A 23,599-nucleotide genomic window follows, 5' to 3' on the forward strand; every position below is an offset into this window, starting at 1 on the left:
AGGGAAGCCAGGGGATGGGATCATTATGGGATTTGTATGAGGGATGCTCATAAGCCAAATACATCGATAAACCCAGAGTTATTATATGAGAAACTATATTTTTTCACAATCAGACAAAATAATTCCTTGTGCCTTGCCCCACGCAGTTAGAGCACTGTTTGGTTTCCTTCTGTTTTTTTTCCAAAAGCATGACAGGTTTTCACCACATCACGAAAAAAACCCACCAAAAAAAAAAAAAGAAATTGTAATTAATAGCAAAGTTAACCTAGTGCTTGGCTATTGTGAGATGCAAAGCTGTGCTTCGTGTCAGGTACAAACAGGCGACGTGTGTATTTGTGAATGCGAAATGTGTGGACCCCGACAATGGGAGAGCTGTGAATTCTAATAATAACTGAGGAAATTAAAGCATGGAAAAAGGCCTTTGAACCTATCTTTTGTTTGCAATTAACCCTAGTTGATTCAGAAGCATTGGAATTAAGGTGTTAAAGATGTTGCTTTTTGCTTGCATTTAATCCATAAAAAGCTCTGCAATAATAACATTTTGAAGTATAATTTTAGAATATTACTTGTATCGTTGAAACTACAGCTTTGGAATATATATAAAGGAAACATGCTTATCTCACGCATTATTGAACCAGAGAAAAACAGCTTGAGAAAGGAAGATGAACATCACCTCAAGGATTTATGGTTTCCAAAGGGAAGCTGGACATCACTGTTATGAGATTTAGAGTCTCTGCAATTAAAAGGTGGACACACATCTGGGGAGCTGGACCCCACCAGATGAGATTCGTCTTTCTTCTTTCGGAAACTGGACCGTCACCATCTGGGGATACTCCTTTGAGATACATCCTGAGAAATTAAAATCACAATAGGGTATAGAATTGTGATGTAATAATTTGGAATAAAAATTGCTGATGAGTAAAAGACTGGAAATAGAAACTGCTGAAAAAACCTGATGAGTACCCCTATAAATACCTGTAACCATCAATTATCGGTGTGCAGTTGGAGGGAAAACTTCCCCCACTGTACCCAGTGCTGTATTGCTCATACTTTACCATATTAAATAATAAATTGATTGCTGCTTGAATATTGGCCTAGTCAAGCTTCTTATTCATAACACTATCATTTGGGTCTCTGGGAGGTGTTTCTCTGTGAGCACCTGAGGCTGGTCCCTCTGCTTGTGCTCCTGGGATATCTCGTGGACACCTGAGCTTCCCTCGGTTCAACCACAGCAATGGTGACACCAGCCCCGCTCAGGCACAGCCTCCCCTTTCCCTGGGGAAGCAATCAAGTTCCTCACTTCAAGTTCATTTTCTTCAGTTTCAAGGCCACATGTTTGACTTGCCCAGGAGTCTGGTAGTTCTGTCCCAACTGCAAACAGCAGGAAAGGCAGTGCTGTGAGGCTTACAGCTTGGAAACACACTGCCTTCTGCTCCCTGGGGCTGATGGGAGAGGCTGGGATTTCAGCTCACATCTTTTGGGGCAGAGCATGGAACATGGAGACAAGTTTCAAGGGGGTGAGCTGCGCCTCAGCTTCCCAAATCCAGACCCGTGTCTCCAAGACAAATGTGCTTTTCATGTTTTCCTTCTGCTTCTTAGACGTATCTCTTGAGTGATGCCAGTCTTTCTGAGGATGTCCATGGGCTGAGATAACCCCAAAGAGATCTGTGGGAATTCATACCGGGTCAAGACTGGGATTTTTCAGCGGAAAATCTCTCCTGGCTGTGTCTGAGCCCTGGCACACAGGCAGGACCCCACTGCAGTCTGACATCCCTGCCCAGGCCAAGGTGGGAACAGCTTAGGGGTGACTGCTGACACCTTGGGCAGACCCAGGACACATGTCCAGGTGTGGGCCAGTTGTAGCCACAAAATCATTATGGGTTAAAATCACCATCTGAGACTTTGTTTCGAGTTTTAAGGATGGGTTTGCAACTGTCTGTGCTGCTGATCTTGTTCTTAGAACAGGACTGATCTCCCACCAGTGTTTCCCAGCCCAGACCTTTGTGGGAAGGTGGCAGGATGGCTGAGAGGATGAGCATTGACAAGCTGGAGGAGCAGCTGCTCTGTCCCCTCTGCCTGGGGGTGTTCAAGGAGCCCCTGATGCTGCAGTGTGGGCACTTGTCCTGTCAGCCCAGCATGCTGTCCCTGCCCAGGCTGCTGGAAGGGCAGCTCCTGTGCCCCGTGTGCTGCCAAGTGCATGCAGTCCCCTGGCACCCAGCACTGTGCTGGCCCGTGAGGGCAGAGCCCACCTCAGAGTCTTGCCCAATGCACCCCACAGATGCACAGGCATAGAATCATGGTATGCCTGGGCTTGAAAGGGACCTTAAAGATAATGTCATTCCACCCCCTTTCATGGGCAGGGACATCTTTCACTGTCCCAGGCTGCTTCAAACTCCAGTCAACCTGGCCTTGGGCACTGCCAGGGATGGGCCAGCCCCAGCTTCTTTGGGCATCCTGTGCCAGGGCCTTTTCACCCTCACAGGGAAAAATCTCTTCCATTTATCTAACCTAAATTTCCTCTTTTTCAATTTGAATGCATTTCCTCCTGATCTATCTGTAGGGAAAAGGGGGTCTGGGATCAAGAAGTGGCTCAATATGAGGTATACATCTTGTTCTCTTTATTGCTAATTGGCATGCTCTTATATACCATTGCCAGCTATTCACGTGGCTTAAGCTTATATATTATTGGTTACAAGTGGCTGTTCAGGTGCCCTAACCAGTGCTATGATTGGTACAGGCCAGCTCTTCATGCTCCTGCTTATTTCTGCAATATTTCTGCCTTGTGGTTTACAGATATCCTGCTGGCACATCCTGCTATCATGGTGCAACCAGCCAACTTCCTCTTATCTCGTGGTCCAAGGGCAATTCAAGGACTCTCTGCTAGCTTCAGGCCTGGGTTATGCACCCCCTGCAGAAGCCTGTGTCCTTTCTCCTGCAGCCAAGCCTCTACATCTATCCAGTTCCTGATGAAAAGTTCAGTTCCTGAGCTTCCTTGTAGCCCCCTTCAGATACTGAAACTTTCTCTTTACCAGACTGAACAGTCCCAGCTCTCTCAGCTTATCTCAGTTAAGGCTGTGGCAGAGTTGGCCTCCTGTGGAAACCGTGGTGCTGCACAACAAACTCCATCAGTACAGGAGAGTCCTTTCCTCTAAGGGCATAAAATGTCAGCCTTAACCTCAGCATCCCCATCCCCAGTCTACCACACTGAAACACAGCTTACCTGCCAGGATGTCCCTGCAGGAAAAGTCCGTATGCCTGAAGAGGGTGAGCAGTGAGTGTTCAGGGTCTTTGTGGCTCATCCTTCCAAGAGAGTTTGAGGTGGACGGGTTGGTTGCTGGCTGACACAGGGACCCTCTCTGAGAGAACAGCACAGCCAGAGCCGAGCAGGCAGCTGTGGTGAGAGGCTGCTGGAGAGGGAAATGGGAGTACAACAAGCAGCTGAAGACCTTTGTGCAGGCAGCAGGTCAGCCCTGGTCTTTCCAGCTGCCCAGGGCTGTGAGCTGGCATGGGGGACTGTGTGCCCAGTCTGCTAGGGAGGGACACTGCCCAGGACCAAGGGGAGCAAGGAACCTGAAGGGCTCAGCCACTCTGCACACAGCCCAGCAGTGGCTCCTGAAAACTGCAAACGGTCACCAGGGACCCACTCCTTGGGCCTGTCACCAAAATGCACAACCAGCCTATGCCAGTCAGAAGTCAGGGAATAAAACACCACCACCAAGGTAAATGTTTGCTCCTGCATTCCTGCCAAACTGGGGCTCCTGAATGTGCCTTTCCACAGGTTCAAGTATTGTAGAATTATGGAATATCCTGAGTTGGAAGGGACCTACAGGGATCATCAAGTCCAGCTCCTGGCCCTGCACAGACACCCCAATAATCTCACCTTGAGCCTGAGAGCGTTGAACAGTGCTGCTGGAGCTCTGGCAGCCCCGGGGCTATGAGCATTCCCTGAGGAGTCATTCAGTGCCCCAGCACCCTCTGGAGGAAGAACCTTTTTCTGATATCAAACTAAACCTTCCCTGACAGTGACAGAGCTCGAGCCATTCCCCCAGATCCTGTGACTAGAATGAGATTCTTACACCTTTTGATTGTTCAGGTACAAGATGATTGATCCCCAGCACCCACTGCTAACCCTTCAGACCCTGCAAAGCAGCTCTCGCCTGTTCCCGGATCCAGGTGTCCCTGGAGCTGGTCGTGCTGGAGTGACTGATCCATCGCACCAGATGGCTCAGGGACAGTTTCAAAGCCATGTCCAGGTTGCTGGGACACTGCCTTATGGCTGTTCTGGGCTATCCTTTACCTTCCATATATAGCTTTGAGCTTCCCTGTCTTCCCTGTCTGAGCAGATCCGTCTTTCTCAGAGCAGATCTCTTTCCTGGAGCAGACCCCTCTTTCCAGGGCTGGGCATTCTTTGCTCTGTTTGAGTGCAGCATGAGCACCACCAAAGTCTGCAGCAAATCCCCACCAACCCATCACCCACAGGCTACCACAGGGTCTAACAATCAGTAGTAATGTCAGTGTGCTTCCACACGCAGGGGCCGGATGGGGTGTCCGGGCCTGGTGACCAAGGTCACTGGGGTGGTAGAGGTGGCTGGCATGGCCGGGGTAACCAGGATGGTCAGGGTGATTCGTTGGTCAGGGTGGCTGGGATCACCAGGGTGAACAGGGAGGGCGACGGGGATCACTGGTGTCACTGGGCTGGCCAAAGTCACCGATGATGGGGTGGCCGGGATGATGGGGATGACCGGGGTCATTGGCTGGCCGGGGCGACCAGAGTGGCCGAGGTCATTGTGATGATGGGGTGATCGGGGTGGCCAGGCTGGGATCACTGGGGTGACCGCGTTGGCCGGGTCACTGCGATGATGGCGTAGCCCGGGTGGGCCGGGCCCTTCCGCCCGCGCTGCCCTCCGAGCAGCGCCCGCACGGTGCCCGCCCCGCCCCGCGCCCCCTGCCCGCTCTGCCCCGGGCACCGAGCCCGGAGCGGGGCCGCGCTCGCCCCCTGCGGCCCGGAGGCCCCGGCGGAAGCGGCGCGGGGCGCACATGGCGCTGTACAGCGCGGCGGCCGCGGTGCTGGCGGGGCTGGAGCGCGGCGAGGGCGGCCTGAAGAGCCTCGTGTACAACAGCGGCTTCCCGGTGCGCCCGGAGGGAGCGGGGGTGCGGGGCGGCCGGGGAAGTCGCACCCGGGAGGGCGGGGGGAGCCCGGAGCCCGGAGCCCGGCGCGGGCCCGGCAGCGCTCATCGCTGGCTGCTCCGCAGCATGTCCGGCAGCTGTACGCGCTGGTGTCCGAGACCCTCCGCTACGCGTCGGTGCTGGAGAAGCTGCTGGATGGAGCCGCGCTGCTGCAGGCCGAGAAGAAGCTGCCGCCGCAGCTGGCGAAGGTACGGCCGTCCGCGGAATCCCTGGGCCGCGGGGCCGTGTGCTGCAGCCGCGCCGTCCCGGGTGCGCAGAATCCCCGGGTCGCGGTGTCCCGGAGCCGCGGTGGCCTGGGGCGGCGGGGCCGGGCTCACCTCGTCCCCTCCCCGCAGGTCTTGGTGTATGACCTGCTCTTCGGCAAGGGGCTGAAGTGCGGGGGCCGGTGGAAGGCCCTGGCCCGGCGGCACCGGGCGCGGCTGGAGGCCGAGCTGGCGCGCATGAAGGTGCGGCACAAGGTGAGCCGCAACGAGGACCTGCTGGCCCCGGAGAAGGCGGTAAGCGCCGCAGGTGAGTGGGCTCGGGCTGGGTGGGCACCCTGTGCTGGGAACAGTGGGGTCTGTGTCTGACCTGTCCGGCCCCTTGCAGCCTCCCAGGTCCCACGCTACGTCCGGATCAACACCCTGAAGACTTGTGTGGACGATGTGATCGAGTTCTTCAAGCGCCAGGGATATGCCTATCTGGGCAAGGCAGCCAGGTGAGTGTTTCTTTCTGCTATCCCACCTTTCCCGGAATGTCAGCAAGTGGGATGAGGTCTGGTGGGTTGAAGGGTTGCTGAGCTTGGTGCTCAGAGTGGTTGGGTTGGGGTCTCTGTCACTCCCCACTCTTAGATGCTGCCTATCTTGGTGCTGGTGAGGAGCTGTGGGATGAAGGGATTTCTCAGCCTGGGCTCTGCTGTGAGCAGTGGGATTAGGACTTTGTATTCATGCTCCCTGCGTGTCTTGGACAGTGTGGAGGAGATGAAGGCCCTTTCTGGAAAAAAATTCATGTTGGATCTGCATCTTCCGGAGCTGTTGGTTTTCCCTTCACAGACAGACCTCCATGACAACCTGCTGTATACTTCAGGACACATAATTCTGCAGGACAAGGTGGGGGAACTGGGGAGCAGAAAGTTGCAGGGGCAGGGAAAACTACTGACAGGGATGTAGGGTGAGCTCCTTTCCACAGTGGCTCGGCTTGCTGCAGCATTTAAGTCAAAGCAGAAACTGGGACACCCCTGGTGCTTTGCTTCTGTTCTTTGATGGTTCAAGATGAAATTCTGGGGTGTAAAATCCCTGTGGGAGTTGGGAGGAGCAGGGGGCTGTGGGTTGGGCAAGGCTTTTAGTGGAGCGTGGTGATGGCCTTGGCCCTATGTCATGGTGGTCCTTGTGACTCCACAGCATCGGCCCTGCCTCCTGAGGAGGGGGCAGGTGTTTCTGCCCACCCATCTGATGGTCTTTACCCTCTTGCAGGCCAGCTGCCTCCCTGCCTTCCTCCTTGGCCCTGTTGCTGGCTCCCATGTCATCGATGCCTGTGCTGCCCCTGGGAACAAGACAAGCCACCTGGCTGCCATCCTGAAGAACAAGGGGTGAGGGCAGAGTTGTGTGCAGGGCTGGAGGGAAGGGGGGAGGTGGCCCTGGTCCCCCTGAGCCCACAAGAAGGTGGCAGGAGGAGCTACAACCTGTCATCAGCTCAGGTGAGCTGGTCACTTCTGGGCCACTGGAAGGACCTGAGGGGACATGAAGTCTCATAGGGGTTCACTCCCAGCCCCCAGCCCTGGTCCCGTTCCATACCCCTGCCAGAGGGGAGGCAGCTCTCAAGGTCTGCCTGCCCAGTATTTGAGTGTTCCTGGAGGCCAGGTGGTCTGTTCACGGCTTGTCTTGGGCGCTTGGCTCTGCCTTCAGACAGATCTTTGCCTTTGATGTGGACCCCAAGCGCGTGGCCACCATGAACACACTGCTGACACGGGCAGGGGTCACTGGCTGTCAGCTGGTCCAGCAGGACTTCCTGACCGTGGACCCCAGAGACTGCAAATACAGCAGGGTAACCCACATCCTTCTCGACCCATCCTGCAGTGGCTCAGGTAATGTGTGGGGCCCCAGCTGCTCCCCTGGAACTGGGCTGTGGGTGTGCAAACCCCGGGTGACAGCTCCCATCCCGCAGGGATGGTGACGCGGGGGCCAGGGGAGGAGGTGGCCCCGAGTGCTGAGCGCTTGCAGGCGCTGGCTGGCTTCCAGCGCCGCGTCCTCAGCCATGCCCTGAGCTTCCCAGCTCTCCAGCGCCTGGTCTACTCCACTTGCTCCCTGCACCAGGAAGAGAACGAGGATGTGGTGCAGGCTGTACTGCAGGAGTGGGGCTCGGCCTTCAGGTGGGTCTGGCTTAGGGAGCCTGGGGGGCTGCAGGGCAGGGTTGGTGCTGAGCCCTTTTCCATGCCGCAGGCTGGTGACTGCCTTCCCGTCGTGGCCCTGCCGAGGGCTCGCGGCCTTCTCCGGAGCAGAGAGCTGCCTCCGTGCTTCCCCTGCAGAGACCCTCACCCACGGCTTCTTCGTGGCTGTGCTGGAGCGGTGCAGGGAAGGGGCTGCTGCCCCCAGGTGAGGGGGGCTGTGGGGGCTCTTCTGGGGGGCGCCCTGGGGAGGGTGTTAGGGGGTGTTTGTGGCTCAGGCCGTTTGCTCTTGTCTGCAGCTCCCTGCCTGCAGCAGCCAAGGAGAGCCCGCAGCCAGGAGAGGGAACAGAGCCAGGAGCAGCTCCCAAGAAGAGGAAAAAGAAAAAGCAGCTGGTGAAAGAATAAAACAACATTTTCTGGACAAACCCCTGCACAGCTGTGGCTGTGGGGAACACATACTGGCCTGAACACAAGTCAAGCTCTGTGCTAACTGCAGTCATAGCGAGAATTCTGTAATGCTGGGGACTGAGTGCTGGGACCACCCTGGTGCCAGGAAGGGGCAACTGCTCACCCAGGGCTGCCCCTTGCAGCCAGCCCCTGCCCCAGGTTTGCTCCCAAGGCAATCCCCACTCTGCACCCTGCAAGGCTGGGGTCCTCCAGCTGGATTAAGGGTAGTTTATCATGTTACCTCCTGAAAAAAATTCACTGTAGGGATGAAGCAGATTAAAAGTTTCTCTCTTTTTGCCATTTTTTTCCAGTGTGTTTGTGTAGTCCTGCCCTGAAACTGCCACTGCTCATAGTAGAGGCATAGTGGGAGGGAAAAAGGTGAAATAATAATAATAATAATCCTCTCTTTGAACTGGGGGAAGTAAGGACATGAGCCAGAGGGTGCTCCACCTGAGCCCCACTAGCACCACCCTGCCCTGGGAATCCCAGCCCCAGGAAACACACATGGGCACAGCCAAGTGAACACAGTTCATTTTATTTTAAACCGGAGACATAAGCAGGGAAACAAAAATTGCACCTTCACACTAAAATCCTCATCAGCCACACCAGGAATGATCCAAGTCTTCAGTCAGTTAAAACCCTTCTCCCCAAGCACAAGGGGCTCTCCCAGCAGGGCCTGTGTGGCAGGGAAGGGACAGCCTGGCTCCTCACGGGTGCGTGGGACTACATGGGGCAGCTACCTGGGGGCAGGACCCAGAGTCAGGGTGGTCTCAACCTTGTCCCAGCTCATCCCCATCTTCTCAGAGCTGACCTGGCCAAACCCTGGCACCTCAAGGACGAGGAGCAGGTGCTCTCCTGGCCCAGAATCCTAATGGGCACAGGGAAGGACACCCAAGGTCAGTCTTTGCAGGCAATAGCCCCTTGCCCTCTGCTTCCTCCAACCCCAAGGACACATTTTCCCAGCTTGGCTGCTCTTGGTCCACTGCACCCACAGCCATGTTGGTGGATGATGGCCAGAACATTCCCATCAGGACCTGGAGGTCCTCTATGTCCCCTTACTACAGGGCTGTGTCCCCTCTGTGCCACATAGAGCCCATCAACTGCCCTTTCTGCTGGGAGAGATGTCTTGACCCTGGCACTCAGCACCATAACATCAGAGCTCTTGCTCCCCACCCTCAGAGAAATAATTAAAAACTTTAAAAAATGAACAAAAAAAGGTTTAGTCACATCCACATACGTCACATTTAAAAGGAAGGGGATGATGAACAGTGGGGGGAGCATGGCAGAGCCTGCAGGATGCAGCTGCCTTTCCCAGCACAGTGCATTCCCACAGGCACAGGCAGGGTGGGAATAGCTAAACACTAACGGCTGCAGGGTAGGCAACTTCACTGAACCAAGCTTGAAGGAATTTGAAGGCAATTTAGCTTAAATATAAAAATAAATTTTTATTTTGCTAAAAAATGTTTAAATATTTGTGATTTTTTTATTTTTTTTTTCTTTTTTTTTAATTTAGACCCCAGCAAACACACACACTCACACGGCTCGGAGAGTAAAAACCCAGCAGCAAAGCACTCCTGGGAATGGAGTGCCCATCCCTCACCAGGGACAGGGCAGGGGGTGGCTCTTTGGTGACCCCCAGCTCTGGCAGTCTCTTCCCACAGAAACTCCAAGGCAGGGAAGGGTGGGAATCCCACTCCTGGCTGGATGGAGACAAGTGAAGCAGCACCACAGTTCCTAAGAGCTAGTAAAATCCACTGGGATGAAAAATGAAAAACAACTTGGATTTGGGATGGAGGGGAAAATGCATCTGCTGTGGCCTCCTTCTGTGAGCAATTCCAGAGCCCCCTGAAATGTGGAAGAGAGGAGAAAGAGAGAGGAAAAGGGAGTGGAGAGACTGCCATAGTTGGAATCCCCTGTCCTAGCTGCCTTTTAGTCACGACATAGAAGGGACAACTCCCCAGCACGAGCAGCCACGCAGTGATGCTACTGTCAACACCCAATTAGCCGGGGCACGTCTCCCCCCAAGGACTGGTGCCCCCGAAAAAGAAACTCCAAACAGCAAATCCGGCATAACCAACATGCCGCCACACACACGGTTTAGCTCTTCCTCCAAACTCGATTCAGTGAGTGCAGGGACAGGAGCACGGATAAAGCAGAACTGGGGAGCAGGGTGGGGGCAGCCCACAGCCCCACGAAGCAGCGGAGATGGGAGAGGGGTGGGGGGACCCCCATCCTCACCCCGTGCCTCCAGCGCAGGTCCCAGGCTCTGGCATGTCCTCAGCTGGAGGTAGCAGGACATCAGGTCCCAGGGGTGTCACCCAGCTGCACCCATGCCAGTCAGCTGTGGCACCGAAACAGAGCCAGGCTGGACCTCACCCTGGCTGCAGGCATGGGACCATGTTCACCAGGCCACAGGATGAACAATGGGAAAGATTTTGAGACCTGGTGAAGACGGTGTCTGACAGGAACTCGGAACCACAGCCTGTCGCCAGCCAAGCTCTGAGTGGGACAAGGCCTTGGGGCTGGCTGAGGGCTGGGGAGGGGCATGGAAACAGCTACAAGAAGCAAATGGGGAGAAATGTACACATTATTAAACAAAGCAAAATAAATTGAGGGAAAGAACATTGTGGATATGTACAGAGATTTGTCCAGTCTTGGGTCTGGAACTGTTCAAGTAACAAGAGTTTGGCTTATCCTTGCATGGTATATCCAGTGGGTGTCAGGGACAGGGCCTGGTCCCACCACAGGGACAGCTCCAGTCCAGAGGCCCCCACTCGTGAGCCAGTGGAGCCCAGCAGCACCAGGGCTACTTTTTGCGGGTGTGCTGCCTCCGTGCCTGCAGCCGTTGGCGAGTGCCCATCTTGGATCCTGCCCCGATGGAGAAGGTGGGAGTGGACGAACCTGGAAGCAGAAAGGTTGCTCAGGTTGCTAGCTTTGGAATCAGTGCAATCCTCACCCTGGGAGGAATGGAAGACTTGGCAAGAGTCCAGCATGTACTCCCTGAGCCGTCTCCCAGAGAACACCTGGCCCTACCACTGTCCCCAGCCTAAGGGGACACCGTGACCCACGAGCTCCCCAAGGCTGTAGCATCAACTCCCTCCTTACCAAAGGAAGTGCCGACTCCTCCAAAGCTTGAGGCAGGAGTGCTGGGTGTCCTGAAGGAAAGGGTGCTGCTTCCACTGCCCACAGCTCCAGGGACAGGCGTGCCCTGCCCAAAGGTGGGCACTGAAGCTCCTGGAAAGCAACAGGTCACTGTGAGACAGGGTTAGCAAAGGAGAAAGAGCTTTTGGGAGCTGGTGGCACCCAGAGGAGGCACAAGATGCTCTATGGTTCTTAAGGACTCAGATGACCTCGGCTCCTGCAGGATACTTGGATGGGCAAAGTTGGGGAGCTGGTGCCTTCAGAGGGGCCAATGAGCAGAGTTTAGGGATTCCCCTCCCCAGAGGAGCTGGATCACTACAGGGAGTGATGGGAGTGCCTTCCCTTTGTACAGCAAGGCTCTGCGTAGCAGGAGCACTGGCCTCACCAGGGCTGTGGACCCTGGGCACCTTGGCAAGGTCCATCAGAAATATTCCTGCCCAACTCTAGATCCTCAAGCTGGCCTGTCTGCCCCCATCCCATCCTGGAAATGTTCAAGGCCACGTTGGACAGGGCCAGAGACACTATCTTAAAGGCCCCCTCCAGCATGACCCATTCCACGGCTCCATAATGACTCACCTCCAAATGCAGGCTTGCTGTTGGGAGTGCTGGTCATGGTGAAGGCGAAGGGCGTGCTCTGGCCCTGCGCTCCCAGCGCACTCTGCGGCAGAGATGAGCCGAAGGGCGCTGCTGCCGGGGCTGCCCCACTCTGCCCAGCCCCGAAGCTGAAGGCCACAGCTGGGGACCCACTGCTGAGGCCCGGTGTACCCATCCCAAAGGCGCTGGTGGAGGGGCCTGGCTGGGTGCTGGCCCCAAAAGTGAATGGAGATGGAGTGGTGCCAAAGACACTGGCACCGGTGCTGCTGCTTGTGGTCTGGGTGGTGGCACCAAAGCTGGATGTGGTGGAGGTGGCTGTTCCAAAAGAAAACACGGAGGTGGTGGTCCCAAATGCTGCCTGGGTGCTGCTGGTGCCAAAGGAGCCCTGGGCACTGGTTGTGCCAAAGGCTGGCTGGGCACCGCTGCCAAATGCTGGCTGAGCCACCGACTGTGCTGGGGAGGCTCCGAAATTGAACGAGGGGGTGAAGCTGATGGGGCCAGCAGCAGGCTTGCTGGTGGGCACCTGGCTCTCAGCAGCCCCAGTGCTGAAGGTGAGCTGGCTCCCGGTGCCAGGGTACGGTGGCGGTGGCTTTGCGCTGGCTGAAAAGCTGCCAAAAGCTGAAAGTGAGGAGCCGAATGTCGGTGGCGCTTGAGCTGTGGTGGCTGGGGCAGAGGTGGTCAGTGTAGTGCTCCCAAATATGCTAAAGCCCACGGTGGTGGCAGCAACCGTTGAGTTTGAAGGTACCTGGCCAAAGGCAGGGCCTCCTGGGACACTGCTGGTGGCAGTGACTGCAGCTGGAGGTGCCTTCCCAAACTGGAACACAGGCCCTGAGGGGGTAAAGCTGGTTTCTGTGCTGGGAGCAGAGCTGGAGAGGCCTCCAAACAGGAAGGGCTGTGTTGTGCTGGTGGAGGTGGCAGCAGTGACAGTCACACTAGCAGCAGGGCCAGCGGAAGCAGGCGGGTTCGGTCCAAAGCTGAAGACAGGTTTAATGGTGGCATCCGTGGAGGAACTCTGGGTGGTGGCAGTTGTAGCTGCAGTGGTGAAGATGACGTTGGGAAGACCCGTGATTCCTGCCAGAGCAGCTGTGGAGGCAGTTGTCGGCTCTGAAGCCGGCTGTGCCGCAGGTTTGAAGGCAAAAGGAGAAACTTTTGCTGGAGATGAAGCTGCAGTGATGCTGCCAAAGATGGGCTTGAATATGGAGGATGTGGAGGACGTGGAGGCAGGGCCTGAGCTTACGGGCATGGTGGCTGTGGTGGAAGTGACAGCCGTGCAGACTGCTGCGTTCTCACTCTTTGGCACAGCACCGAAGATGGGTTTGAAGATGGGGGTTGTGGTGGGCACGGCAGTGGCTGGGGTGGGCACAGCAGTGGATGCAGTGGGTGTAGCAGTGGCCGTGGTGGGCACGGTAGCGGCCACAGTCACTGCTGGCTGGCTGGCTGGCGGGGTGTTCAGCATCCCAAACAGGATGCTTGGCTTTTGGAAGGAGGGAGGCTTGCTGGGCGTCTGGCCCAGCTCAGTGAACACAGGAGAGGCCAGGCTGCTGGGGGGTTGCACCACCAGGGCAGTGGGAGCACTGGGGGAAGGTGTGCTCAATACAGGCACAGGCTTGGTGTCAGCAGAGATGGCAGGCAGAGAGCTTGACTCCAATGACACAGCAGGAGCAGATGGCTGTGCAGCTGACGGAGGTGGCTGGGATGCTGCCACAGTTCCAGTGGAATCTGGAAAGGGGAAAGAGCTTATTTATGGACAAGGGGACACCTTTAGAAGCCCACCTTTCGGCCATGGTACTGACCTACGGCTGCAAAGGCTCCCAAAGCTCCCATCATACCTAGCCCTCCATGGTTACCATAGCTTCCAGCACGACCAGGGGCTCAGCATCCCCAAAGGTGTCCCCTCAAGCCCTGAATGCTAGCTCAGCTGCCAGCAGAGCATTTGAACAGATGGTTTTTGTCAGCTGCTTCATGCAGAGACAACGAGGAGTTCCTGCTGCACCTGCCTGACTCTGCTGGCATTCCACTGTGCCAACTCTCCTCCTCCGTCTCACCTGGTGTTGTGGATACAGCCTGGCTGCTCTGCATCTTCTTCAGACTGTCCAGAAGTGAGGAGCTGGCCGGGGCAGGAGCTGTGGAGGCAGGCATAGGCCCAGCAGAGGTCACAACAAACACCGGCGGCTTGGACACAGGCATTGTCTCTGCAGTGGTGCTGGGGACTGCATCTACAGGGAAACAGCAAGATATCAGGACCCACAACTGGCTGTGAGGAACAAACCCTTAGCAGAGTTTTCCAGCAGGTAGGGGAGCTGCACCTACACCCTACAGCCCTGGGCAACCTCACCCAGCACAACAAAGCATGAGCTTTCTTCAGCTGGAAGGCATCAAGAGCACCCCCAGACCCAAGCTTGCTCCTACTCCTCCGCATTTCCAGCCCATCCTTACCAGCCTTATCCTCCAAGACACTGTTGAACCACTGCAGCACTGCCTTCTTCTCTGCATCCAGGTCCTCTGAGGTGACGGAGTAGCCCAGCTGAGGTGGTGGGGGCTGCCAAGAGAGAGCAGCAGCAGCTTAGCTCCTTCCCAGGGAAGCGGGCAGAGCCTCTCTGAAGGCGTGCTGGCGACTGTCTGTGGTGAGCCCTGTGAAGCAGGTGGTCCTGCCGCAGCTACTCGGGTCCCGGACACTGGTGGGCCCCCGGCGTGGCACTGAGGGCATGGCAGGCCCTCCCCAGGCCATTACCTGGTCCGGCAGCAGGCAGCACAACCACGCACAGCCCACCAGACACTGGGGCTGGGGAGAGCGTCACTTCCCACTCGACCAAGGACGGGGCCTCCTTCCTGAGGGCAGGCAGGTCAGTGCGCCCCCAGCCCTGCAGAAATTGCAGTGAGCACATTCTATTGCCAGAGCGGGACCAAAAAAGCTGTGAGACAGCAACATACCAGCACTAGCTGGTCCCCACGGAAAGATGACAGCAATGGGATCTTCCGCTTGCGCTTCCCACTGCTCCCCGAAGCAGATGGTGGGCTCAAGGAATTCTGCTTCTTCCACACCGGTGACTCCACACCTACAGAAGGAGACAAGTTAGGCTGAGCTCTGGGCAGAGAAGTGTTTGGTTGTAGTGATGGGTCTGTCCCTTCTGACCCCACTCTGGGTGGCCCGACTCAGAGGGCAGGGGCATGGTTTTAAGCTGAGGACAAGGTTGTGATACCCTGAAGAGCAGCTTCACGTCCAGGAGGTCTGTGACATGAGGCTGGTGGGCTCTGTGGGGCAGTGGCTCCTTCCAAGCTCCATGGATTGTGCCAACACGCTGCCTTACCCAAACCACATGCCACAGCTGGCACTGTATTATGGGGCCCATCTGCCATGGGCACAGAGGATTTCCTCTCCATTTTAGCTGAGGAAGCATTGGCATAAGCTCAGACTGGAATTCGGTCAGAGTACTACTCATGCCACTGCAGTTTGCGGACCAAGGCTGACACCTGACCCATGCTGGGTTGGGAGCTGGAGCTCGCTCTTGCAAGCCAGTTCCCAGGCATCTGCTAGCACCCCAACACTGTCAGCACTCCCTTGTCACCTGGAAATCCCACTAGGGCAGTCACTGAGGGCAGAAGTGCCACTGCCTTGGGACCAGCACATGCCAAGTTTCCAGGTGACCCCTCAAGCCAATCCCACTGCAGACCTCAACTGCCTCCTGTCCTGCTCTCTTGCTTGCACTGGTGACCTGGGTGCAGTGTCGGGGCACACCTACACTTACCTTTCTCTGTCTGCAGCTCCTTGTCTGATTTCACTGGGGTGGAAGCGTTGGAATGCTGTGACTCTTCTTCCCTGTGTAAGCAGGAGGGACAGTTACGGTCAACCCTGGGCCCAGCCAGCCCTGTCTGCAGGGAGCAGGTTGAGACTGAACAGGCTGAAGACTTGCAGGAGTATCCCTGGTGTTTATCTGCCTCCTGCAAACAGATCTCAAGACAAAAGCTTTGCCCAACTCCAGGCAGAGGAATTGCTTCCTCCTCCAGACTCAGCTTGGTTGAGCCTGTGCACCCTCCACAAGATGAGTCAGCCTCAGGAGGGCAGATGGCAGTCACCGCCCCCTGCAGGTTGGGCCCATCCAGGTGGTTGTGCCAGTTTTACTTCTGACATAAGTTCAGACTCCTCTGATTTCGGAAAGAGGAGAACACAGGCTGTGCTCCAAGGCAGGCACTAAAATACAGATCCTGGGCCTGTCTCCTCCTAATGATCTGGCAATCCTGGCCAGGCCAATGCCACCAAGCACCATCACTACTGTGGCAACCTGTGCCCTTAAATCTCTGACCTTAATGGGGAGTGGGCCAGGGGTGACACAGCTTAGACACACCACAGCATGACAAGGTGACAGGGAGACCAATTGACACAAGTGGGTTTCTACACCACTGTGTGTAGGAGAGGGGCCTGGACTGTCCCAGCTCCAGTGGAAAGTGGGATTTGCATGCTGAGATGGCTGGGAAACACTGCTGTCTTGCTGGCTGGCCATCAGCTCATTACCTGGCTTTCTTGAGAGGCCACTCTGGTGTCTGGGGGCGGGAGGACGCTGGGCTGGACAGAGGGGACACGCTCACACCTCTTCTCTTCCACAGCTGGAATGCAGAGAGATACCAGCAGTAACTTGGCATGGGTCTGGCAGAGAGTACAGGCCCCCTGCTCTCCCACAATAAGCCCCACTGCCCAGGGCCATGGTTGTTGAGCCCAATGAGCTCAGAGCTTCTCCTGCTTCACCACCACTTAAACTCCCCTCCACATTTTAGGGAGCACAAAATCTGGCCACCCTAAGCTGAACCCACATAAGGGAAAAGCAGCCTCCAGGGCCTTTACTGCCCTGACTGAGCCCAGGGAGGGAGTACACTTCTGGGCACTTGCCTTTGTGTGACACAGGTGTGTGACACAGGTGGTCTCTCTCAACTGCTTTGAACACCCTTGTGTGTGGGGCTGCTCTGGCAGGAGGCAGCACCTCCTTGCCAGGGGTTCAAAGCAGATAGATTCCAATGCAAGGGTGAGACTCTCTGCAGTCCCAGCAAACCCTTCTCTCCCTCCGCCTGGAGCAAACCTTTCCCCACACAGACAAAGCTCCAGTAGCCATGGCTATCTGTCCCTGGCACACCTGCAAGCCCAGCCAGGCCACAAGCAGTGCTCCATCACCGTCAGCAGGTGGGAACTGGGTCAGAATGGGAACACATGGCTCCCACACTGCTGATTCCTACTGAAAAGATGTCAGCACATCAACACCATTTTTTCCTTCACCTGGATCTATCCAGTCTAGCAGACTGACCAAGAGGCAGGAGAGAGGAGAAAACAGTCTCTTTCTTGGTTTGGTGTAAAAGCAGCAGTACAGCTCAACCTGGGACTCCTCCAAAAATGAAATAATTGCTGCTTGGCCCACGGCCCACAGCTCACCTGCTCTCTGAGGTGGTGAGACTGCCAGGCTGAGCCACACTGGGTCCAGACACCCTGCCACACCGCTGTCTCCTCACGAGCCCAGAGCTGGGATTACACGGGTGATCCCAAAAGAATGCCAAGATCCAGTGTCCCTACCTGTGAGAGGCCCCGGCTGGAGCTGTAGGAGCTGGCGATGGCATTGCGGATGGAGCTGGGGATCCCGCCGGCGTAGGTGTTGCTGAGGGAGCTCATGGAGGAGGTGCGAGACCTCTTGTTGGAGCAGTCATCTGGGTACTGGGAGATGAGGCCCCTCTTCAGAGAGCCTGGCCTGGAGGGGGATGAAGGTTTGATGAGCTCCTCACCGCTCCTGCCCATTGGTCCTTTTCATACAGGGCAGGTGGAGGAAGGAAATCCTGCTTAGAAACAACTCTCAGCAGCAGCACAGCCTTGCTGTCACAGGTGACAGACTCAAGCCACAGTCACAATCTCTCTTGCTCTGCAAGCAAAACCCAAGCCCACTTTTCCAGATCCCACAGACATTTGCTCCCTCCCATTCCAGGAGCTGCTTTTGGCTGTTGGGCACTTACTTGGGTATAAGAGAAGCAGGGGCACCATTAGCTATCAGTGGCTCAAATGCTGACTGCCCACTTCCACTGCTGTCGTGGCGCCTGTGGGAAGAGAGTGTGAAAGCCTATGACAGTGTGGACGCCTCTCCCAGCCTAGGGAAAGGCAGGCTGAGCACCCAGGGAGAGATCAAACCTTGCTTTTTTCCTGGCACCCAATACTCAGGACAGAGCTTTTCCCCACCTACACCCTGCTGCAGATTTTCTCTGCCCATAGGCCTGTCCTCACTGATTCTCACCCCAAACACCAGGAGCTCATCCAGCTGCCTGCTTGGCACAGTAGTCCCATGTAAAAAAAAATTGCTTAAATCCATTACTCTAAGCCAAAATACTTCTAGAAATGAGCTGCTCAGTTTTTCTGAACAGACTTGAGCTCTGACCTCTTCCTAACCAATGCCTTGGACAGTTCAAGTAAAAAACTGAGTTCTCCTTCCCATTATGATTTCATGAGGATCTGAAGTGTCAAAAGACACCCTGCTGTAAAGTGGAACTGGAGGTGTAGGACAGCCCTGTCACTTGGCCAAAAGCTCCCCTCAAGCCCAGGGCAAGCTGACTCCAAGGCACAGGTGGTCCCACACTCTCCAGCTGACACAGCTCCTTTCTGTCCACCAAGTACACAAAATTTTCTATCCACAACCATTCCTTGTGCTTGCCAAACATTAATGCCTTCAGAATTGGCTTTTGTGGCAGAGCTGTGTATCGACATGTTACAAAAACAGTTTAGAGAAAAATACACTGAACTGATTTTGTCTGCGTACACATTCTGTTGTCCTGATTGGCTCCTGTGGGGCTCAGATCCAATGAACCAAGCATTCAGAGATGGGAATTCAGTGCTGGAAGAGGACAGTGTGCCCTGCTTTACCCTGCTCTGCTCCTTGGGCCACCTACAGCAGCAGCCCCAGGGCAGGACAATGCCCCAGTCTCAGCCCCCATCCCAGCCCAGATGGAAGAGCCTCCATGGACATAACTAGGAAGGACAAGGCAACTTTTGGAGCAAGTCCAGAAAAGAGCAACGAATTCAGTAAGGGGACTAGAGCACCTTCCCTGTGGAAACAGGCTGAGACATCAGGGGCTGCTCAGCCTGAAGCAGAGAAGGTTGTGTGGAGATCCCAGCAGCCTTTCAGGATCTGAAGGGGTTTGCAAGGAAACTGGAGAAGGACTGCATCAAGAAGTGCCATCATAGGACAAGGAGGAAAGGCTTCAAATTGAAAGCAGGGTAATTTAGGCTGGATATACAGAATAAATACTTCACTCTGAGTGGTGATGCCCTGGAACAGGCTGTCCAGACAAAGCGTGGCTGCCTCATCCCTGGAAGTGTTCAAGGCAAGGTTGGACAGGGCTTGGAGCACCCCAGTCTAGTGGAGCATGTCCCTGCCTATTACAGAGGGTGGCACTGGATGACCTTTAAGGTCCCTTCCAACCCAAATCATCCTGTGATTCTAGGAAAAAAAGCAGGAGGGTGGGATAGCAAGACAGTGCTGTGGCTGGGTGGTTAGAAAGGCTTTGGCAGATCATGGTTCTCAGGATTTGCTCCTTGTCCTTCCTATGGACACTGGCAAAAACATAGCACCCTCCCTCCTTCCAACTCGGGGATGGAAGTTGCTGGCCTTGAGTAACAAAAGCAGCAGTGTCTCACTTTCTCTCTTGTTTTACCTCCCACTGCTAGATCAGCTCACAAGGGAAGTGCTTGGAGCTCTCCAAGTGCAATGCTTCCACCTGGTAATCCTATCTCTCCTGGGAGCCTGGGGTTGACGGAAGGACAGAGCCCACAGCAGACACCAACATTTCCCACCATGCTTTCTCAGTCTTCAAACCCCTGTGAGGAGACAAGCCTGTTCCCATCTAGGCTTCCCAAAACACATTCCAGCCAGGCAGGGGAACACACTGGACCCACACCTAAACCACATTCCTTCGACTGCAAAGGAGGACTTTCAGATGCAGCACGAAGGACTGGGTGATGGATGGGGTGTGCTTCCTCTCTGCAGTTAACTTCTCACAGTACTTTTCCAGCCCTGACTCGAGGTCTCATGGGGCCTGGCATACTCTGGGACACATCCCATTGGTCACCTCTGGAGCAAGAATCCCAATTGTGACCTTCCCAACACACTGTCTGCAACTTGAACAGCTCCCTTTTTACCTTCTTTTGGTCTCCTGATCATTCTCAAAAGTCTGGTCCTCCTCCTCCTCCACAGCCCTTTTCCTGCTCTCCCTGATGGCATTCAGCACAGTCTCCTTTGCACATGGGTCAGGGCTGCTGGTGGCTGGGAAGGCCAGAGGCGAGACCAGCTGTTCTAGACTGTGGAACAGAGCACAGTGAGGTGTGAGACAGGCTTGGGTCCCGGTCTGATCCCCCCACAGAAGGGAGGACACAGCTCTGCCCTGCAGCCCTTCCCGGAGGTTTGGACAGCACCATCCCCCCAGGCACATGGCAGCGCTCAGGATGGGATGCTGCTCCCGGGCACAGCACAGGGGACTGAGCGTTCCCCACAGGGTGTCCTGGTCCCCACCGCAGCAGACAAGCGGGCTCCCCCAGGTGTGTCCCGGTCTCCCCCGTACTCACGCTGGGGATCGGGCGATGCTGACGGCTGGCGGGGCGATTCTCACGGTGACGGGGCTGCGGAGCGGCCCGGCCCGGCGGGCCCAAGGCGTGCTGCGGGGGGAGCCGCCCTCCCAGCGGGCGGCGGGCAAGCACAGCGGCACGGCCGGCCGGGCCTCAGGCAGCGGGTACCGGCGGCGCGGGGCCTGCGGCCGGCAGCGCGGCACCCTGTGGGGACAGAGCGCGGTCAGCACCTCCGACGCGGTCTGGGGCTTCCCCGCCCGCTCTACTCCGATCTTCCCCTTGCTTACCCGGGCTGCGGGCGACGCGACGCGGCCCTGGCGGCCGGGCCCCCGTTGGCGGCGGCTTTGCCGGGCGGACGCGGCGCGGGCGGGCCGGGCCGCATGGCACACCAGGCGCCCGCCGCGCCCAGCGCCGCCGCGCCCAGCAGCGCGCCCCGCAGCAGCAGGCAGGCCAAGGCGAGCGCCAGCGCGGCGGCCACGGCCAGCGCGGCCCTCACGGCCCCATCCCGCCCCCCGCCCGGCCCCGCGCCCGCCATCGCCGCGCGCCCGCCGCTCCCGGCGTGCTCTGCGGGGCGGGGGGCGGAGGGCGGGCGGGGCGGGGCTTAACAGAAGGGCGGAAGCTTCCCGAGTGGGCGGAGCTTAGGGTGAGCGCGTACCGCGGAGGCGGGGCTTAGGTGGAGGGACACGCCCGGTAGGCGGGGGCTTCCAGTCCCAGGGCGACGAGTCCTGCCGGCGTGCACGGAGGGACCGGGACACCATGGGCAGGCGGAGCTTAACGAGAGAGGCGGGGCGAGCGGGGCCGGCCCTCTTGCGTCAACGTGGGGGCCGTAGCTCTATGGGGCGGAGCTTCTGGGGAGAGTGGCGCTTCCAGGTTCGCGGGGTAGGCGGGGGCCGAAGTAGGCGGGGCTAAATGGGCGGGAGCACGGCCAGCCCTGTCTCCGCGGGCTCCCGGCATGCTGTGCGCGGCGCGGGCGGGGCTCAGCCCGGGACCCTTCATGGCGCTCCCGTCCTGCCTTCTCGTTCCCCCGCCGGGGGCTCTCCCCTGTCATCCATCTCCCCTGTTCCCACCGGGATCTCTGGGCTTGCCCCAGCCCCATCCCTTCCCCACCGCGTCTCCCCCCACCGAGCTTCCAATCTCCCCATCTCCAATCCACAGTCCTGTTTACCATCCCAATGCCCATGTACTCCCGGTCTCTGTGTTCCTGTCCTGTCTCTAACAACCCCGCAACACCATTCCAGCCTTTGTGTTCCCCCCTCTGCCCCATCCTATGTCTCTCTCCCCACCCTGTGCCCTACAACCCCCCTATACCATTCCAGCCTCTGTGTCCCGCTGTCCCAGTCCCTGTCATATGTCGCCAGTCCCGATCTGACTTTGCGTCCCACGTGCAGGAACCCAGCGACAGGCACATTCCTGCCTCTCCCCAGTCACCACCGTGCCCAGCCTGTCCCCTTGTCCCGGCTGAAGGGTGCCATTGCCACCATCCTGCTCTGGGGACTGTGGGAAATCCTCTCTGGCTGTCTGAGCCCTTGGGCTCCTCAGGAGACACGGCTAACCCTGTGGATATCCCGCCCCACTGCCAGGCAGGGACACCCGCAGGGAAAATGATCGGGACAGTGGCTGCTGGCACAGGGCTTTCTGCATCCCAGGGGTCGAGGTGGCCCCGGCAAGGCTGGAGGAGACTAGGTGCCACCCAGGTGGGTTAACCATGCTTAGGAGGGGACATTCCTCTGAGATCCCTGTCTGTGGACTACGTGGGCTACCTGGCTCTGCTGGGGTGACAGGGTGATCTGCATGGCCTCCCCACTACAGCATCATCCTCCCAGGAAGGGAGGACAAAGCCACTCACGCTCCTCGGGGCTGAGCTGGGACGACATCCTGCTACCCCCCCAGGTAAAAGAGGTGACATGCAGGCTGGCTGTGGGGACATGCAGGTGTGGGACAGTGGGGGCAAAGGCAAGAGGTCATCACCAGAACAACACCTGGGTCACCTCGACACCAAGTGATTTTGGGGGCCACTGAGCACACTGATGAGGGCAGAGCTCACAACCCCCTTGTGACACAGGTCCCCTGTGTCCCCCCTTCAAGCTGCGGGGCTGGGCTGAAGGCTTTATTGAAAAATCCAAAACAAACAACATGGTCATTATCATACAATGACAACCCGAATCGACCTGCCCTGCAGTGAGGGGGCACCCCCACCGTCCCCATCACCAGCTGCCATCACTGGGGACACTGCAGGGACCCTCTGCCCACGCCTGGCTGAGATACAAAAGGGACAAGCAGATTAGGCCGAGAGCAGTGCCGCTGTCCCCAAGCCCCCACTGCCACCGTGACCCCCATGCCGCTCCCGGGCCCCAAGGCCTGAGGTAGTTGGGCGTGCAGGCGAGACTCCCCCAAAAATGCGGGGAGGGTTTTAGGGCTCCCTGCGTCCTGCAGGAACGGGATGGTTGGTATTGCATCCAAGGGGGGCCAGCACGGGCTGAGGACGGGGAAGCAGTAGAAACCCAGGTCCCTCTGGCAGCAGGGCTGGGGGCACACGGGAACAGGGGCTCCCTGCACGCTGGATGGCTGCGTGGAGGGGTGGCAGCTCTGAGGCCATGGCAGTGGCAGGTCCCACTGCTCCAGGTGCCAGCTGGGTGCTGGCGGGGGGCCTTGCTGGGAAAGCACACAGTGACAGCCCAGCCTCTTCCCAAGGGGAGAAAGGCCAAATCCCGTCCTCAGCACCTTGAGTGGAGGGACACTGGCCCCAGCAGGGGCACCAGCAGCACTGTGGGGGATGGGGACATTGCTGCATGGTCTGACCTCACTGTCTCCATGGCAGCGAGATGAGCAGGGGGGCCCAGAGGTGGCTGATGCCCCCTGCCCTCTGAGCCCCCTGCTCAAGGCACAAAGGTTCCCTGGCTGGTGCCAGCTCCATGGCCACCCCTGCCCACAGCCACACTGGCCCTGGTCCCCCTGCACCCAAGAGGGTGGCGATGACACCAGGAGGGCACCTAAGTGAGCAGGGACAGGGAGCTGCTTACTCTGGCTTTGGGGTGCTCTGGTTTTGGGGCACCCTGGCTTCCCCCCAGACCTTCTGTGCTGCTGCCCTAGAGTCACTCCCCCGTCCCCAGGAACTAGGGCTTGTGTGGTGGCACTGTGGTGGCCCCAAAGCCACACCCAGCACCTTGTGGAGGGTTTATTGCTGGCATGAACACAGTGAACTGTCAGGGCAGAGCAGCCCAGCTCAGGGGGATCTGGGAGGCCTTTTGGGGACCTGGAATGAGGGACAGGAGCTCATAGCAGCATCC

General features: G+C 57.3%; 2 protein-coding genes across 2 annotated transcripts; one reads left to right on the forward strand and one right to left on the reverse strand.

Annotated features, from left to right (window-relative positions):
• Positions 1 to 5,017: 5,017 nt before the first annotated feature.
• Positions 5,018 to 8,307, forward strand: NSUN5 (NOP2/Sun RNA methyltransferase 5). The gene is made up of 10 exons (XM_054287339.1): positions 5,018 to 5,130; positions 5,253 to 5,375; positions 5,523 to 5,697; positions 5,776 to 5,884; positions 6,137 to 6,275; positions 6,639 to 6,754; positions 7,071 to 7,249; positions 7,330 to 7,534; positions 7,605 to 7,757; positions 7,849 to 8,307. Exons 1-10 carry the CDS (start codon positions 5,038 to 5,040, stop codon positions 7,952 to 7,954), a joined length of 1,398 nt encoding a protein of 465 aa, XP_054143314.1. The 5' UTR covers positions 5,018 to 5,037; the 3' UTR covers positions 7,955 to 8,307.
• Positions 8,308 to 10,709: 2,402 nt separating this feature from the next.
• Positions 10,710 to 20,847, reverse strand: POM121 (POM121 transmembrane nucleoporin). Its single transcript, XM_054287490.1, has 13 exons — positions 20,661 to 20,847; positions 20,313 to 20,604; positions 19,890 to 20,048; positions 17,717 to 17,797; positions 17,286 to 17,457; positions 16,242 to 16,333; positions 15,478 to 15,548; positions 14,663 to 14,787; positions 14,168 to 14,270; positions 13,777 to 13,947; positions 11,714 to 13,450; positions 11,102 to 11,230; positions 10,710 to 10,897 (listed from the first exon to the last, which is right to left on the reverse strand). The coding sequence occupies exons 1-13, from the start codon at positions 20,845 to 20,847 to the stop codon at positions 10,803 to 10,805; spliced, it is 3,414 nt and encodes a 1,137-aa protein (XP_054143465.1). The 3' UTR covers positions 10,710 to 10,802.
• Between the last annotated feature and the right edge of the window lie 2,752 nt (positions 20,848 to 23,599).

This window comes from Melozone crissalis, unplaced genomic scaffold (assembly GCF_028551555.1).
Source record: "Melozone crissalis strain CALT ecotype California unplaced genomic scaffold, PUWL_Pcris_2 ptg000057l_1, whole genome shotgun sequence".
Taxonomy (NCBI): domain Eukaryota; kingdom Metazoa; phylum Chordata; class Aves; order Passeriformes; family Passerellidae; genus Melozone; species Melozone crissalis.

Bases quoted from the DNA above. Each gene is read 5' to 3' on its own strand.
- POM121 (XM_054287490.1), bottom strand. From the start codon at position 20,847: ATGGCGGGCGCGGGGCCGGGCGGGGGGCGGGATGGGGCCGTGAGGGCC. The intron at 15,549-16,241 runs GTAATGAGCTGA...CTGCTTACACAG, and splicing joins TGGCCTCTCAAGAAAGCCAG to GGAAGAAGAGTCACAGCATT. The intron at 13,948-14,167 runs GTAAGGATGGGC...GTTTCCCTGTAG, and splicing joins TGTCTTGGAGGATAAGGCTG to ATGCAGTCCCCAGCACCACT.
- NSUN5 (XM_054287339.1), top strand. From the start codon at position 5,038: ATGGCGCTGTACAGCGCGGCGGCCGCGGTGCTGGCGGGGCTGGAGCGC. The intron at 5,131-5,252 runs GTGCGCCCGGAG...GCTGCTCCGCAG, and splicing joins TGTACAACAGCGGCTTCCCG to CATGTCCGGCAGCTGTACGC. The intron at 5,376-5,522 runs GTACGGCCGTCC...CCCTCCCCGCAG, and splicing joins TGCCGCCGCAGCTGGCGAAG to GTCTTGGTGTATGACCTGCT.